The sequence below is a fragment of the Nansenia antarctica genome (assembly GCF_963989245.1).
Source record: "Nansenia antarctica genome assembly, chromosome: 6".
Classification (NCBI taxonomy): domain Eukaryota; kingdom Metazoa; phylum Chordata; class Actinopteri; order Argentiniformes; family Microstomatidae; genus Nansenia; species Nansenia antarctica.
Window position 1 is genome coordinate 30633894 of NC_137676.1, and position 17246 is coordinate 30651139.

At 44.0% G+C, this 17246-nt stretch overlaps 1 protein-coding gene across 2 annotated transcripts in view; it reads right to left on the reverse strand.

The window, feature by feature from the left end:
- The window catches only part of atp2b3a (ATPase plasma membrane Ca2+ transporting 3a), a gene marked incomplete at both ends in the record, with an annotated part of 46309 nt that overhangs the window by 14918 nt on the left and 14145 nt on the right, over nt 1–17246 (reverse strand). Inside the window, 9 exons of one of the 2 annotated variants that reach the window (XM_080533914.1) lie at nt 2019–2106; nt 2263–2442; nt 3719–3953; nt 6959–7200; nt 10384–10626; nt 10915–11129; nt 11497–11661; nt 12120–12158; nt 14875–15000. In XM_080533914.1, the coding sequence (XP_080390040.1) occupies nt 2019–2106; nt 2263–2442; nt 3719–3953; nt 6959–7200; nt 10384–10626; nt 10915–11129; nt 11497–11661; nt 12120–12158; nt 14875–15000 (1533 nt within the window). Of the gene's footprint in view, nt 1–2018; nt 2107–2262; nt 2443–3718; nt 3954–6958; nt 7201–10383; nt 10627–10914; nt 11130–11496; nt 11662–12119; nt 12159–14835; nt 15001–17246 lie in introns of both variants that reach the window. The other variant, XM_080533913.1, reaches the window with a different exon arrangement.

The window sequence follows — 17246 nt, forward strand, 5'->3', positions numbered from 1 at the left end:
ATTTTCAACCTCTCACTCTCCACAGGCATATTGCCCTCCTGCTTCAAGTCATCTGTCATCATCCCGGTACCGAAGAAGGGGAAGGTAACATGCCTAAATGACTGGCGCCCTGTTGCTCTCACCACCATAGTATGCAAATGCTTTGTGAAGACCATCAGGATGCTGATCTGCAGGGAGCTGCCACCCTTCCTAGACCCCCACCAATTTGCCTACCGAGAAAACAGATCGACAGATGACGCCATTGCCACGGCACGACACACAGCCCTCACCCACCTTGATAAGAGAAACTCTTATGTGCGGATGCTGTTTGTAGACTACAGCTCGGCATTCAACAGTCCCCTCCAGACTCTACAGCAAGCTCATGGACCTAGGCATCGACCCTAGCCTATGCAACTGCATCCTGGACTTCCTGATTAACCGAAAACAAGTGATGAAGATGGGCTCTAAGACCTCCGCCCCCCTGACCATCAGCACAGGAGCCCCCGATGGCTGTGTACTAAGCGACGAGATGTCCTATAGAAATGAAGTTGAGAGACTCAGGCTCAGTACAGCCAGGCCAATATCTTTGCTCTCAACGCCGACAAGACCAAGGAGCTGGTGGTGGACTTCTGGAAGAAAAGGCAGGCACAAGACCGCATCACCATCAACTTGTCTGCTGTAGAGAGGGTTAACAGCATCTAGTTCCTAGGGGTTCACATCACCAACGACCTCACCTGGGATGAACACACCAACCAGGTGGTGAGAAAAGCACAACGCCACCTCTTCCATCTCAGGCGGCTGAAAAGGTTTGGCTTAGGGCCCAAGATCCTATGGGCCTTCTCCAGAGGCACAACTGAGAGCATCCTGAGAGGTTGCATCACTGCCTGGTACGGGAACTGCACTGCCCAAAACCGCAAAGCTTTGCAAACGGTAGTGCGGACAGCCGAGAAGATCAGCAGTTGTGTGCTTACCTCCATCCAGGACACCTACAGCGACCGGTGTGTCAGAAAGGCCCTCAGGATCATTAGGGACCCCAGCCACCCAAATCAGAAACTGTTCAAACTATTGCCGTCGGGGAAACGGTACCATAGCCTTGGGGCAAAAACCCAGAGGTTGTCGAACAGCTATTTCCCTCAAGCAATCAGGCTCTTGGGGAAATGTGTACCCATACCCATACTTTGTTGTAATAAAAGCAATTCTGATTCTGATGCTGATTCATCATACAGTAAGACAATGACCCAAAACATAGTGCCATAGCAGATAGAGAGTTGATCAGTGCCAAAAAATGTAATGTTCTTGGCAGAGCATCACCAGAGAAGATACCCAGCGTCTGGTGGGGTCAATGAGTTCAGGCAGTGGTCGACCATATTTAATTGTAATTGTTCTATTTCAAATCCCAACTTTTGGAGTATAGAGCCTAAAGAAGAAGAATGATTCACTGTCACATTACTGATGCAGGGCACGAATGTCTAAACCGAAGTACAAAAGGTTTTCACAAAATGCTTTCACATGCAAAATGTATCACTTTGCATCGTTACAATGTAGACTGAGGAACAAAATAAAGAGGGAACTCAGGAGACAGCCTTTGGGGATGCTGTTTTTATAAAACGACTGTGTCCTTACACCAGACCTGGGTAAAATACTGTACAAGAAAACATACTTACTTTTTTACTTCCTTACACAACGGAACAATGGAAGCAATAGAACAGTCTCAGAAGTGCGAACCCTGCATGCAAGGCAAGCTAAATCAAGTGCCCCTCAGAGTTTGTCCAGCTCTGACATCCTGCACTCTGTTTACTGCATCGTCCAGTTGCCCACTCAAGTGAAGGCATAGAGCTGTTTACGAGGAGATGAGCTTGGAGTGAACCATTTCAATCCCTCACCTTTAACCAGAGTGTGTTTGTCTGTGGGAGAGCACCTAGCCAGAACTCTCACCTTTAACCAGAGTGTGTTTGTCTGTGGGAGAGGACCTAGCCAGAACTCTCACCTTTAACCAGTGTGTGTTTGTCTGTGGGAGAGGACCTAGCCAGAACTCTCACCTTTAACCAGAGTGTGTTTGTCTGTGGGAGAGGACCTAGCCAGAACTCTCAGCTTGGGCCACACTTTGTCAATGCGCTCCTGCTCAATCTGTAAGAGAGAAAGTTTTTTACCATTATTGTGCAGATCATTGGAACATTTCTAGAGTCATAATATAACACTGAACCAAAAAATATATGAATGAATTGCATCCAAAGATGTCGTATAAGCCCATAGTAAAGTAGAAGATAGCTTCTATGATCATACCTCTCCTTTCTCGTTTCGGATTCGCCGATTGAATTCCTTGCCGTCTATGCACAGGAAGTCATCCCCTGGCTGGATGATGCCACACTTGATGGCGATGGCGCGTGCCGTGTTGATGTTGTCGCCTGTCACCATGCGCACGGTGATACCGGCCCGCTGGCATTTCTTGATGGCATCTGGGACCTGGTGAGGACAGGCACTAGCGTTCGGACTGGATTTTGGACAATAACGCACAGTACTAGCTGGTTCCCCTCAACACATGATGCTACAACTTCATTCATGGATTCCAATTCTTGAACGGCCACCTACCTGTTAGGTCATATGATTGTGCTGACCCACTATGGATCTCTCCACTCTAACCTATCTACTTACTCAATCACTCATAAGGCCATTTGTGTCACAGTCTAATCATTTGGTCCGCAAGTCGGCAACCAATCAAAATGTTCAGACTTTTCTTTTGAAACACGAAACTACGTTTCAACGTTGTTGAGAATCACAACACAAACTCGCTAGTCAAGCCAAAATACTGCAACACAATGGATTGGGTGAGTAATCCCCACTGCTACCTAGTTAACTGTAACACTACTTTACATTGTTAGCAGGCTCACAAAACAAGCTGTGTTAGTTGACTAGCGATGTGTCATTGATTTTCAACAACGCGGAAATGTATTCACATTTTTCGACAGAAAAGTCTGAACATTAAATCGGATGCCGACATGCAGACCAAATGATTAGAATGTCTCACATATACAAGTTCCTATCTCACTAATTTATGACATTTGAAACACTTTTTTTGATAACTTTAATCGAATAAAACTGAATAAAAACCCAAATAAAATTAAATAGCAACTTTACTTAAGCGATAATCAACTGAATTAATAAACAGTGTACAATCTATTAGTAGTATGGCATTTAAACACTTCAGAATGTTTTTAAAATACTTTTCGGTACATGTATGGTACACGTGAAGCCAGCTAAACATTTTCTTCTACTCGGCTAGTTATCGCTGCCGGCGGTCTCCACGCTAATGTTGTGGCTACGTCGTACCACTAAATTCCACTGGCCCGGAAAAACACATACAAAAAATCATTCATCCCAACTGCAACCACCGCCCTGAACATTTTAAAATAGAGAGCGCATAGTTTTTCTTTTTAAACAACAACATTTTAGCTTTTTAAACCATAACATTTTTATTATTATTTTTATATGACTGGACATTTAAAATAGGCACTACATTTTATAAACACTGTCAGTCTGTTTTTATTGTATGTATTAATGTATGTGACCTATGTGTGTTTTTAATGTGGAACTGTATTCTTGAGCTGCACTTCTGCCTGTCGAAGGAGAATTTCTGTCACTGTGTGACAGACAATAAAGTTATCTTGAATCTTGAATCTTGAATCTTGAATCTTGAATCTTGAATACCACTGAGGCTGCCTTTGAGGCCTTGGCTACCTACCTCTGGGCGGACTGGATCCTCGATGCCCACCACAGTGATGCAGATCAGATTGGTGGTGATTTCAGCTTCGTTGTCCCAGTCGGGCTCTGGGCTGGCGGGCAGGTCCCGGTAGGCCACGCAGATGGTCCTCAGGCCGTTGGAGGCCATCGGCTCGATCACCTTCTTCACCATCTCGTCCCTGTCCCGCGGGCGGAAGCTGCGTGGCTCGCCGCCACAGGCCATGATGGAGGTGCATCTAAACAAGGACCACACAGAGTGACGTCAGACTCATGATTGGCAAGTCAAAGGTGCAGGTCCTTTATTAGTGTTTGAGCCAGATGTCTGACCCGCCCCCTTGTCTTGGTATGGAGGGGAGAGGCGGGGCGGTGGAAACCTGACCACTCTGTGGTTCATAAACCTGACCACTCTGTCCTTCATAAACCTGACCACTCTGTGGTTCATAAACCTGACCACTCTGTGGTTCATAAACCTGACCACTCTGTCCTTCATAAACCTGACCACTCTGTGGTTCATAAACCTGACCACTCTGTGGTTCATAAACCTGACCACTCTGTGGTTCATAAACCTGACCACTCTGTGGTTCATAAACCTGACCACTCTGTGGTTCATAAACCTGACCACTCTGTGGTTCATAAACCTGACCACTCTGTGGTTCATAAACCTGACCACTCTGTGGTTCATAAACCTGACCACTCTGTCCTTCATAAACCTGACCACTCTGTGGTTCATAAACCTGACCACTCTGTGGTTCATAAACCTGACCACTCTGTCCTTCATAAACCTGACCACTCTGTCCTTCATAAATCTGACCACTCTGTCCTTCATAAACCTGACCACTCTGTGGTTCATAAATCTGACCACTCTGTCCTTCATAAGCAGAGCTCTGAATGCTGACAGGCCCTGATATTGAAATGACAGTTTTTTGAAAGTTATTCATAGTTTACTTTAGTTGATTGGGATATACAATATATATATATATATATATATATATATATATATATATATACACTACCGTTCAAAAGTTTGGGGTCACTTAGAAATGTCCTTATTTTTTAAAGAAAAGCACTGTTTTTTTCAATGAAGATAACATTAAATTAATCAGAAATACACTCTATACATTGTTAATGTAGAAAATGACTATTCTAGCTGCAAACATCTGTTTTTTAATGGAATATCTACATAGGTGTATAGAAGCCCATTTCCAGCAACCGTCACTCCAGTGTTCTAATGGTACATTGTGTTTACTAATCACGTTAAAAAGCTAATGGATGATTAGAAAACCCTTGAAAACCCTTGTGCAATTACGTTAGCACAGCTGAAAATGGTTTTGCTGGTTAGAGAAGCTATACAAATGGCCTTCCTTTGAGCTAGTTGAGTATCTGGAGCATCACATTTGTGCGTTCGATTATACTCTCAAAATGGCCAGAAAAAGAGAACTTTCATATGAAACTCGACAGTCTATTCTTGTTCTTAGAAATGAAGGCTATTCCATGTGAGAAATTGCCAAGAAACTGAACATTTCCTACAACAGTGTGTACTACTCCCTTCAAAAAACAGCACAAACAGGTGCACAACTGAGCAAGACGACAAGTACATTAGAGTCTCTAGTTTGAGAAATAGACGCCTCACAGGTCCTGAACTGGCAGCTTCATTAAATGGTACCCGCAAAACGCCAGTGTCAACGGAAGAACATTTGTGAGACGCAGAACAAGTGAAAAGATACTGGAAGAGTGCCTGACGCCATCTGTCAAGCATGGTGGAGGCCCTAGTCGTCTTATCTGTACAGTATAGTATAGTGGATAGTGTACATAGCCTTTATTTATGTAAACCAGCTCCTTTCCCTTCTTGTTTTTTTAGTTTTTTTTTCTTTTTCTTTTTCTTTCCTAGCACCAGGGGAGCCACCCCTCCCAAATGTCGTTGTTTGGTACCTGTACTATAGCAATGACAATAAAGACCATTCATTAATTCATTCATTCATTCATAATGTGATGGTCTGGGGCTGCTTTGGTGCTGGTAACGTGGGAGATTTGTACAAGGTAAAAGGGATTTTGAATAAGGAAGGCCATCACTAAATTTTGCAATGCCATGCCATACCCTGTGGACAGCGCTTGATTGGAGCCAATTTCCTCCTACAACAGGACAATGACCCAAAGCACACCTCCAAATGCAAGAACTATTTAGGGAAGAAGCAGGCAGCTGGTATTCTGTCTGGCCAGCGCAGTGGCCAGCGCAGTCACCAGATCTCAACCCCATTGAGCTGTTGTGGGAGCAGCTTGACCGTATGGTACGCAAGAAGTGCCCACCAAGCCAATCCAACTTGTGGGAGGTGCTTCAGGAAGCGTGGGGTGAAATTTCTTCAGATTACCTCAACAAATTAACAGCTAGAATGCCAAAGGTCTGCAATGCTGTAATTGCTGCAAAGGGAGCATTCTTTGACGAAAGCAAAGTTTGAAGGACACAATTATTATTTCAAATAAAAATCATTATTTCTAACCATGTCAATGTCTTGACTATATTTTCTATTCATTTTGCAACTCATTTGATAAATAAAAGTGTGAGTTTTCATGGAAAACATGAAATTGTCTGGGTGACCCCAGACTTTTGAACGGTAGTGTATATATACTGTATATATAACATAAAACACATGACAAAGTACAGAACAGATGCGGACATTCAAATAAAAAAGAAAAAAAGAAATGAGAAAAGCCAGAGAACGACAGGAGGAGAGGAGCTGTGAGGCGCAGACTGGAGGAGAGGAGCTGTGAGGCTGTGAGGCTCAGCCTGGAGGAGAGGAGCTGTGAGGCTCAGCCTGGAGGAGAGGGGCTGTGAGGCTCAGCCTGGAGGAGAGGGGCTGTGAGGCTCAGCCTGGAGGAGAGGAGCTGTGAGGCTCAGCCTGGAGGAGAGGAGCTGTGAGGCTCGGCCTGGAGGAGAGGAGCTGTGAGGCTCTGTGAGGCTCAGCCTGGAGGAGAGGAGCTGTGAGGCTCAGACTGGAGGAGAGGAGCTGTGAGGCTCAGCCTGGAGGAGAGGCGCTGTGAGGCTCAGCCTGGAGGAGAGGCGCTGTGAGGCTCAGACTGGAGGAGAGGAGCTGTGAGGAGGCTGTGAGGCTCCACTCTCAGCCTGGCTTTAATAAGAGCAGGAGCCCTTCGCTCTGTGACACTGTTGTTTGACCCCCCCCCCCCCCCCGTCGCTCCGGTCAATCGCAGGGCGCGGATAAGGTATCATTAAGGGACGCTGACTCACTTTTTCAGCAGGATCTCCGAGGCGCCTTTGCTGTAGAGGCGGAAGGAGCCGTCGGGGAGTTGCACCACGGTGCTCATGGACTTGCGTACGGAGTTGAAGGTGTAGACCTTGTAGAGCTTCTCCTCAGGGATCTGGTCCCGCACGGGGGCGTAGTCTCTCTTCAGGTCCAACACGAAGCCCAGCAGGGCACACTCGGTCTTGTTTCCCACCTGCTTGGGAAGGCCACCCTCTATATCCGGAGGCTAGAGGGACGAAAATCCATAATAATAATAATAATAATAATAATAATAATACATTAGACTTATATAGCGCTTTTCTAGACACTCAAAGACGCTTTACAAATTGAGAAGATCGAGTAGTAAAATAAAAAGAAACCAAAAAAAGAAATAAAAGAAAGTATATGGGTCTAATACATTTTTAGATAACTAAATCTAAATCTAAGTGTCTTTGTAGAACAATCTACTCTGTATACTGCAATATATACTGCTCTGATGATCACAGTTAAATGTTAAATGCATAGCTTATTATTCGAAAATAAAACATAAGTCATCTCTTATATCAGAACTATCGGAATGGCTCAACACGTTTCGAAAGAAAAGACAGAGAAGGTGAATTGCATTTAGCCTTTAGGAGACGTAGTGGTGAGGGTCAGAAGATGTCTCAGGAGGAGCAGTTAAGATGTAACCTGAAGAGATGGGTCTTCAGTCTACGACGGAAGATGGGTAGTGACTCTGCCGTTCTGACAGCCGTGGGGAGCTCATTCCACCAGCGGGGAGCCAGTGTTGTGAAGAGACGTGATCGGGCAGCCCGACTGCTGTGTAGAGGAGGTGGGGCCAGTCGGCCAGCCGGAGTGGAGGAGCGGAGTGAGCGGGCAGGGGTTTGGGGGGTTACCATTTCCTTCAGGTAGGCAGGGGCTGTCCCTTTAGCTGCCTGGTATGCAAGCACCAGGGTCTTGAATCTGATGCGAGCTGCTATCGGGAGCCAGTGCAGGGTGCGAAGGAGAGGGGTGACATGCGAGTATTTGGGGAGGTTGAATACCAGCCGGGCAGCAGCATTCTGGATGAGCTGCAGAGGTCTAATGGCTGAAGCGGGGAGCCCAGCCAGGAGTACATTGCAGTAATCCAGGCGGGAGATGACCAGTGCCTGGGTCAAGAGTTGCGCTGCCTCTCTGGTAAGGAATGGTCGTATCCTTCTGATGTTGTAGAGGAAGAATCTGCAGGAGCGAGCCGTTGCTGCAATGTTCTCCGCATAGGATAGTCGGTTATCCAGGATCACTCCAAGGTTCTTGGCTGTCAGGGAGGGGGTTACAGTAGAGTTCTCCACTGTGATGGAGAAGTCTTGGAGAGGGCAGGCTTTCCCGGGGATGAAGAGGAGCTCGGTCTTGTTAAGATTGAGCTTGAGATGGTGGTCAGCCATCCAAGTTGAAATGTCAGCGAGACATGCTGAGATACGGGTTGCCACGTGTACATCAGACATCAGTGTACATCAGAAGGACAGGAAGAGTTGAGTGTCGTCTGCGTAGCTGTGGTAGGAGAGCCCATGTGAAGAGATTACCGAGCCAAGAGACTTGGTGTAGAGGGAGAAGAGTAGGGGCCCTAGGACGGAACCCTGGGGAACTCCAGTGGAGAGGGTTCGTGGAGAAGATAGCGATTCTCTCCAGGTCACCTGGTAGGAGCGGCCCGCCAGGTAGGAAGAAAACCAGGAGTGTGCGGTGCCAGAGATGCCCAGGTCTGAGAGGATGGAGAGAAGGATCTGGTGATTGACTGTGTCGAAGGCAGCAGACAGGTCAAGGAGAATGAGAACAGAGGAGAGGGAGGAAGCTTGGGCAGAGTGGAGGGCTTCCGTGACAGCAAGGAGCGCAGTCTCAGTGGAATGCCCAGCCTTGAAGCCGGATTGGTGGGGGTCTAAGTGATCCATCTTCCGGAGATAGTCAGTCAGTTGTTTAGATGCCGCGCGTTCAAGGGTTTTGGAAGGGAAGGAGAGAAGGGATACAGGTCTGTAATTGTGGACAGATGATGGGTCCAAGGGTAGGTTTCTTGAGGAGAGGCTTGACTCTGGCTATTTTGAAGGCCGCTGGGACAGATCCAGTGGATAGGGAGGAGTTGATTAGGGTGGTAAGGTAAGGAAGGATGTCGGCGGAAATGGATTGGAGAAGGGGGGAGGGGATGGGGTCAAGAGGGCATGTGGTTGCCCGCTTTGATGTGATAAGTGTGAGAATCTCATCGGGGGAGAGGGGGGAAAAAGATGACAATCCAGAGATCGAGTGTCGAGGGGAGAGTTTGGAAGGGGTGTTAGCATTGTTAGTGGGAACAGTGTTAGCATTGTTAGTGGGAGGAGGGAGCGGTGGGGGGAGAAAGGTGCTGCTGATGTCGTCCACCTTTTTTTCAAAGTAGGTGACAAAGTCATCGGCGGACAGGGAGGAAGGAGGAGGGGGAGGAGGTGGATTAAGGAGTGAAGAGAAAGTGGAGAACAGTTTTCTAGGATTAGAGGCAGAAGAATGTATTTTTGAATGATAGTAGGATGTTTTAGCAGCTGATGCCGAGGAGGCGTAGTTGGCAAGGAGAGAGTGATAGTGGTTAAGGTCATCAGAAAGGCCAGTTTTTCTCCATTTCCTCTCAGCTGCTCTGAGCTCTAGTCTACAAGCATGTAGCGTTTCAGAGAGCCAGGGAGCTCGAGGAGAGGATCGAGCTGGCTTCAAGGTTAGTGGACAGAGGGTGTCGAAGGATGAGGTGAGAGCGGACAGGAGGGTTGAGGATGCCGCATCAGAGGATAGAAGGGAGAAGGATTCGACAGAGGGTAGGGAGGATAGGACAGAAGAAGAGAGGGTGATGGGGGACAGGGTACGTAGGTTACGACGAGAGGGTCTTAAGTGGTTAGAGGCTGAGAGGGAAGAGGAAGTTTTGAGGGGAAGGGAGAAGGATATAAAGTGGTGATCAGAAACTGGAAGAGGGGTAACGGTAAGGTTGGAAGTGTGGGAAGATCTGGTGAAGACAAGGTCGAGCTGATTGCCTGCCTTATGAGTCGGAGGAGAGGGGGACAGGGTAAGGCCGAAGGAGAGGAGAAGGTCAAGTACTCCAGATGAGAGAAGCTTCTCAGATTGGAAATTGAAGTCACCTAATAGTACGAGCGGAGTGCCATCATCAGGGAAGGAGCTGAGAAGGCCATCCATCTCGCCTAGGAAGTCACGGAAGGTGAATGCTACAGTATACATATATCAACTTTTTTCTATTTGTATTATTCAGTGAATTCTCACTCTATTTTGTGCCTGAACAAAAAAATAACATTGAAGGAAAATGTACAACAAAGATGTTGTGTAGTAATAATGTCTTAATGTCTGCAAATCTAAACTAGATAACCAGGCCCAAAAAAAAGAGTCATGCCCCTTTTTGCTATTGCGGCACTGAAGACATAATCCACCCTCTCACCATGATCTTGGAAGTGTAGGCGCTGTTGACAGCGATGGCGCTGACTAGCGTCTCCAGCACCTTGGGGTTCATCTGATCTGGGTCTGGGACTTCGTGGAAGTGCCGGTCACAAGCATAGGCTTGCACCACGGTCATGCGGTTGGTGGTGAGGGTACCTGTCTTGTCCGAGCAGATGGCTGTGGCGTTGCCCATGGTCTCGCAGGCGTCCAAGTGGCGCACAAGGTTATTATCCTTCATCATTTTCTAAACGGAGTGGAAGAAGAGAGTGAAGGGAGCGGGGCATTATGGTTTGGCATACCCCAGAGAAACTAGAATACAATTCAGCTTAATTAACAAGTACATTAACCTTGTTCCCAGGATATTGCACACACACACACACACACACACACACACACACATAAAGAGAGAGAGAGAGAAATAGAGAGAGGGGAGAGAGAGAGAGAAATAGAGAGAGAGGGGAGAGAGAAAGAGAAATAGAGAGAGAGAGAGCGCGAGAGAAAGAGAGATGGGTGTGTGCCCCCTTCCCCTTACCTTGACAGAGTAGGCCAGTGATATGGTGACAGCCAGCGGGAGGCCCTCGGGCACAGCGACCACCAGCACTGTGACACCAATGATGAAGAACTTGACAAAATACTTGACGTACACGGGCGTACACACAGTGAGCCACTCCCGGCCCTGAACCACGAACGTCTCAATCACAAAGTAGACGACCAGGATGATGACTGTTATAGCAGACATCACCAGGCCTGAGTGGAGACAAGACACACACACACACACTGTTATTTACAGTAGATACAGTACCAGATACAAAGAAAAAGTGTGCTTTTGCTAGCCAACCTTGTGTACACATAAGTCAACTCGAGGGGCAGTGTGGAGCTAATTCAAATTGACTTTTTTCTTCTATTTTTTTCTAAAATGATGGAATTGTGCTGTCCTTCCCCCCCCCCCCCCCCCCCATTCATTTATTTATTTCAAAAACAGATAGCATTGGGATTCACTCAACTTGACATAAAGGCCACTGAGTATGTCTGTAAACCCCTTGGTCAAGGACAAGCAAATACGTAGGGGAGGAAGAAGAACGATAGAACGACCGCTGAATTTAGTCTGCCTCACCTGCCTTCCCAATCTGCACGGCCAGTTTAGTGAGTTTGCCCTGGAGGACAGACTTCTCTTTTTTAGACACGTTGGCCTTCTTCTTCTCCTTCTCCTCTACCTCTCCACCTTCTGCACTCTTCAAGGGCTGCATCTCCATGGCGACGGCCTCATCTTGTTTCTTTGCTAAGGTCAGGGGGTGCCACAAAGCAAGGAGATGGTTAGGAAAGTAGAGAGAAGCCCCAAAAATGAGGTAAGCATTTAGGCACAAAATGGCTGCCATTGAGAATCACTGGGGTTGGTGCTATTCATTAACAATAGAGTATGGGGTATGGTGAGTGTTCTGGCACAAAATGACTGCAAGTTATTGCGCTGTACGTGGATGTATCGTTATTCTTAGTCTTTTGATATCCTCACAGACAAAGGCAAGTGAATTCAATATTGCATAATATTTGAGAAGTAACACTTTTTACCACCATTTTGTTCAATTACGTTTTTTGGAAACTAAATATACAGTTTTGTTTAAATTACATCTTTATACAATATACAGTATATATGTTATATTGTTTGCGTGGTTCTCCATACTCTTTAGGAGCAATAGCCTGCTTCGAATGAGGGATAATCGAATTACCAACTTGTCTCACCTTTGTTTTGATTGTTTTCCAATGTTCCATCCTGCTTGCCTGTCATTGAGTGAGAGAGAGGTACATGTACAGATGTAACAGTGTGAATGACTGATACAGGTTCAGGGAAAATTCTGTTTCATTTCAGCAACATCAGGGGATGAGTGGCAGGCATGCACTAAGATGGCATGCTTACATTTTGACATCATCTCACGCTAAGACCGCTGCCATCATTTGTCCAAAAGATTCATTAACTGAATCTCAATTCATACCCTGAATTCACTGAATTGAAACCAAATAGAACCCATTCTGTATGGACTTATGCTGCGTGGGAGGCAAATATTCAACTCCTCTGAAGGAGTCAAAATCAAACAGACAATGAAAAGACAAAATTAAAGTGAAAGATAAGTGTGAGGACATTGTAATGACATCAACATGGAGTCATAGTTACTTCAACAACAAACAAAAAATAGTTTTATCAATGCAAACACATGCTGGTCAATGCTTTCTTTTACAGTTCTGTTTCAGCTGGTATTTACTAAGAAAATCTAAAAGTTTCGCTCAAACAGGAAATTATTTAGGGATGTCCCGATCCCACTTTTTCACTACCGATATCGATACATGGGCTTCAGGTATCTGCGATACCGATATCAATCCGATATTTGCATACATTTTTTTCAGTATATAGTCCACAACACTGTGGATTGGATTCACTGTTCTCATTTGCCGTAGGCTACTGGTAAGTGATAATGACTTGTAAACATACTTTCGTTTTGGGACGTGTTCAAAAGCAAGAACTGTGTTCATCTTATTATGTGTAGTTATGTGTTTTTAGCATGTCGATGTTCTCTCAGCATGTTGTGATGTTATAAAAACGCAGTTAGACATTCGTAGTGATGTACCACTGTTAGCCGCTAACTGTTAGCAGCGTTTGTTGTTGTGGTTTGATCAGTCACTTTTCTCCCATTCTGTCGCATTCCCATTCTTGAGGAGCACCAACATTCAAATACTCGTGTCGTCTTGAATTTCTTTCCGATTTCAATGTATGACACATCATTTGAAAGCTTATCTGTAGTTTCATGTAAAAAAACGAAAAATTACTTCAAATGGTGTGTCACGGTCAGACTCATTACACACAGGTAGCTACTAGCCAACTCTCATGCACGTGACCACCGGCTACTACTGTTGTCATCACGTGAGTGACACGCCAGATCGGGAGCGCAGATCGGTGCCTATTTTTTTTTCCTGTCCGATCTGCGATCCAGCATTCTGGACCAATATCGCACAGATACCAATGCCGTGGATCGGATCGGGACATCCCTAGAAATGATTGTCTGGAAGTGATTAGGTGAACACCTTTTCACAATTTCTGTGTAAATACCTGGTAAACATTGGACTGTAAGACAAAGCTTTACCCACATCTGTTATTAGGGGGTCCACAGTTTCCAAGTCCCAGGAGCCATAGTAGACCCCTTCACCAATCTAACTCTAGTAGGGGGAAACACCTACCATTCGTGACGCTGATCTGTTTTGCTCCGACTGCAGGGATTGGCTGCATAGACGAGCTACTATTACCCTCTGACAGAGTAGTAGTTTGGGAGTTTGAGATAGGACAGGGACGATAAAAGACGTTTTTTAAAATCAAGGAAATAAAACCATTAAAACAGTAACACGGATGACCGACAACAAGGAAAAATTAAAAAAACATAACCGAGGAATGGATAGAAATGAATGAACGACACCTCAGGAAGTGTAAAGAATACATTTTCATCTCTGATGTGGGAATCTATTCTGAAGACCTCCCTCTCACCGGGGTATCCCCCCTCTGTGTTTAACCCCATCTCCATCTCTCACCGGGGCATCCCCCCTCTCTGTGGAACACCATCTCCATCTTGGTCTCCCTCTTGCCGTTCAATTATTGATCACTCTGCAGACTGCTGTGCTCTTACTGGATAGAATTATTAAACAGCTACCACTCTCTTCACATCAATAGGAGAGACAGAGACAGGGAGGAGAGTGTGGATGAGTGTGCTATTACAGCAAACCCTTATGCTCTCTCTCTCTGCCAATGTCATTGTAAATGCACACTGTACAGCATGGAAATGCCGCATCGTTCTCATAAGTTGAAGTAGCATCACAATCACATCTTGAATGACTCATTGCAACAGTAAATCATTTTGACAGACATATTTAACACTAGAACAGCCATGCCTATTTTACCTATTATAAGAGCCGCCTCTGGGGTCAAATGACCATAGTATTTACAATGGGAAGCTGCTATTTACACACAACAACCACTAGTTGGCCTCCTTGTAAATTATCCTGCCTCCTACACAGAAAAACAGCAAAATAGCTTTATACTAGCTTATCCTGATGTGATTTAGAAAATGTAAGGATACTGGGTGGTAGAACGCACATATCTAGGAAAAGTCATGAAAGGAGGGTCCTGAAATTTGATCAAGTGCAAAGATATAAAAATGTTTTTACTCACAGGGTCAAATGACCCCACCCATGGCTGTTCTAGTGTCAAACTACCAATGCATTATTATTATCCACACTTAAACACTTCTATATTATGTACAGTGCAAGACACAGACATTGTATGTAAAAACATCCATAAACATATTTATATTTTAACACATTTCATGTATATTACTTACAGTATTACCGACCGTATACTGACTGACATATAGGTAGTATTTACTACCACATAGCTTTTCAGATTTTCAAAAAACACTTAACTTCTTGAGGCAATGACATCTTCTGTTGGACTTACCTTTCTTATCTTTCTTATCCTCCTCCCCCTCTCCGGCTCCCAGAAGAGTGAAGATGATCCCAGTTTGGGAATTGATTCCAACAGCAGTGACAAGCATCTTTCCGGAGCCTTCCATGACATGGGTTCCTGACAGGACAAAAGATACTGTTTATGATTTAAACATCAAAATTACAATGATGATGATAACAACATGAATATTGATGATACTAAACAATATGACGCTTCAAGGACAAGAACAATACAGAAAACAATACAACAAAAACAACAACAAGCAGTTCATAAATATGAAATGTTCTTAAGATACTGGAAAAACATTGCATTCATGTTTGACATAGATCAACATGTTCTGTTGTCCTTTCAGATAAACATATCAAACGGCAGTAGGTAATGCATTCAGAATAGTTTGTGTACTATATGTTTGCAGTCATATCAATTATTGACAGAGACCATGAGCTGTAATGAATACTTACAGTAATATACGGCACTACATCACCTTTGTGTTTTACAGTTTTTTACGGTCGCTAAGTCACAGTGTTCAATACTGAAGCCACAGTTTCACAACTCTTCATACAGTCTGCATTCGTAACACTCATGTTGGCCAATGACTTCATTCATGTCTCAAAAGAAGCCCGTTCAACCATACACTGGCAACAATGTTCACTCAGAAGCATACACTGTCATTCATAACATTCTGACTTACAAAATACTAACAACAGGGAGCATTACATAGTTTGAATGATTTTCACAAGAATGAATATTTCATTATAAAAATGGTTTGATTTGTAGTAATCATAGACAGAATAGTTGACTGTACAACTGTAAAGTATTAGGCAACAAGAATGAATCAGAAATGCCGCAATTTGCTTCTATCCTTTATTCTATCTTTTGCTTCTATCCTTTACAGTATTCTATGTTTTATCCTTTTTTTTCAGTATCTTTGCAGAAAGTAAGTTACGGTACATTTACTTCAAAGTACACTACATTTACTTGTGTAAAATGAAAAGTGAAAAATAAAGTGGAAGATGCAAAGTTCAAATCAAAAAGAAAAACAGAAATTACAGGGCTACAATACAATAGCAATCACACCAAAAATGTTTCACTCCTGAGGGTTTTGGTCCACCCTCTGGTCTGCATCTGGTCACATCTAATGTCTTCCCTGGCAATGCATCTAGTCTATTTCATTTCATTGTATGTATTCTGCTAATATTTTCTAGACATTTCAATATGATTACTGCAAATAGTGAAAATACCACCACTCATCCGTTATCAGACTTTGCTGAGGTTCTGGAACTGAAGAGTATCAATAGAGTGCAAAATAACAGCATCTGCACACTCAAACACTGTGCAAAAAAACTGTTTATTGCGAGCTTTCTGTCATATATGATAGGAATATGATTACTGCAAAATTGCACCAAATAATCCAGTTTTGAACGTGTTCTTCACAGTTTTGAACACAGTGGTTTAACAATGAAAAAATGTGTTGCAAATACATAGTATTTTGCAAGTGGGGGAGTTTGAATGAGAGAAGTGTTATGGCATTTGGAGAACGTAGTCATTGAATGCATTCTGTATGAAAGCAATGCACAAATCACAGAGAAAGAGTCACAGTTTTGTTCACATGGGTTTCTGCTCTGCTGACTGTATGAAGAGTTGTGAAACTGTGGTTTCAGTATTGAACATGGTGACTTAGCGACCGTAAAAAACTGTAATATACCTGTAGGTTCTCTCTCTCTCTCTGTGGTCACAACAGATCCCATTGCACTTATTGCTTATCACAATGCGTGACGTTAGAATTATAAGGTTCTATCTCCATTTTTGTCAAAATTTAGTTTTTTACATAATCTGATCGGTTAGGTGTTTATTACAGTTTTTTACGTTCACAGTCACAGTGTTCAATACTGAAGCCACAGAGTCACAACTCTTCATACAGTCTGCATTACTAACACGCATGTTGGCCAATCACTTCAATCATGTCTCAAAAGAAGCTCGTTCAACCACACACTGGCAACAATGTTCACTCAGAAAGCAACACAGTCATTCATAACATTCTGACTTACAAAACACTAACAACAGGGAGCATTACATAGTTTGAATGATTTTCACAAGAATGAATATTTCATTATAAAATGGTTTGATTTATAGTAATCATAGACAGAATAGTTGACTGTACAACTGTAAAGTATTAGGCAACAAGAACGAATCAGAAATGCCGCAATTTGCTTCTATCCTTTATTCTATCTTTTGCTTCTATCCTTTATTCTACCTTTTATCCTTTTTTTTCAGTATCTTTGCAGAAAGTAAGTTACGGTACATTTACTTCAAAGTACACTACATGTACTTGTGTAAAATGAAAAGTGGAAAATAAAGTGGAA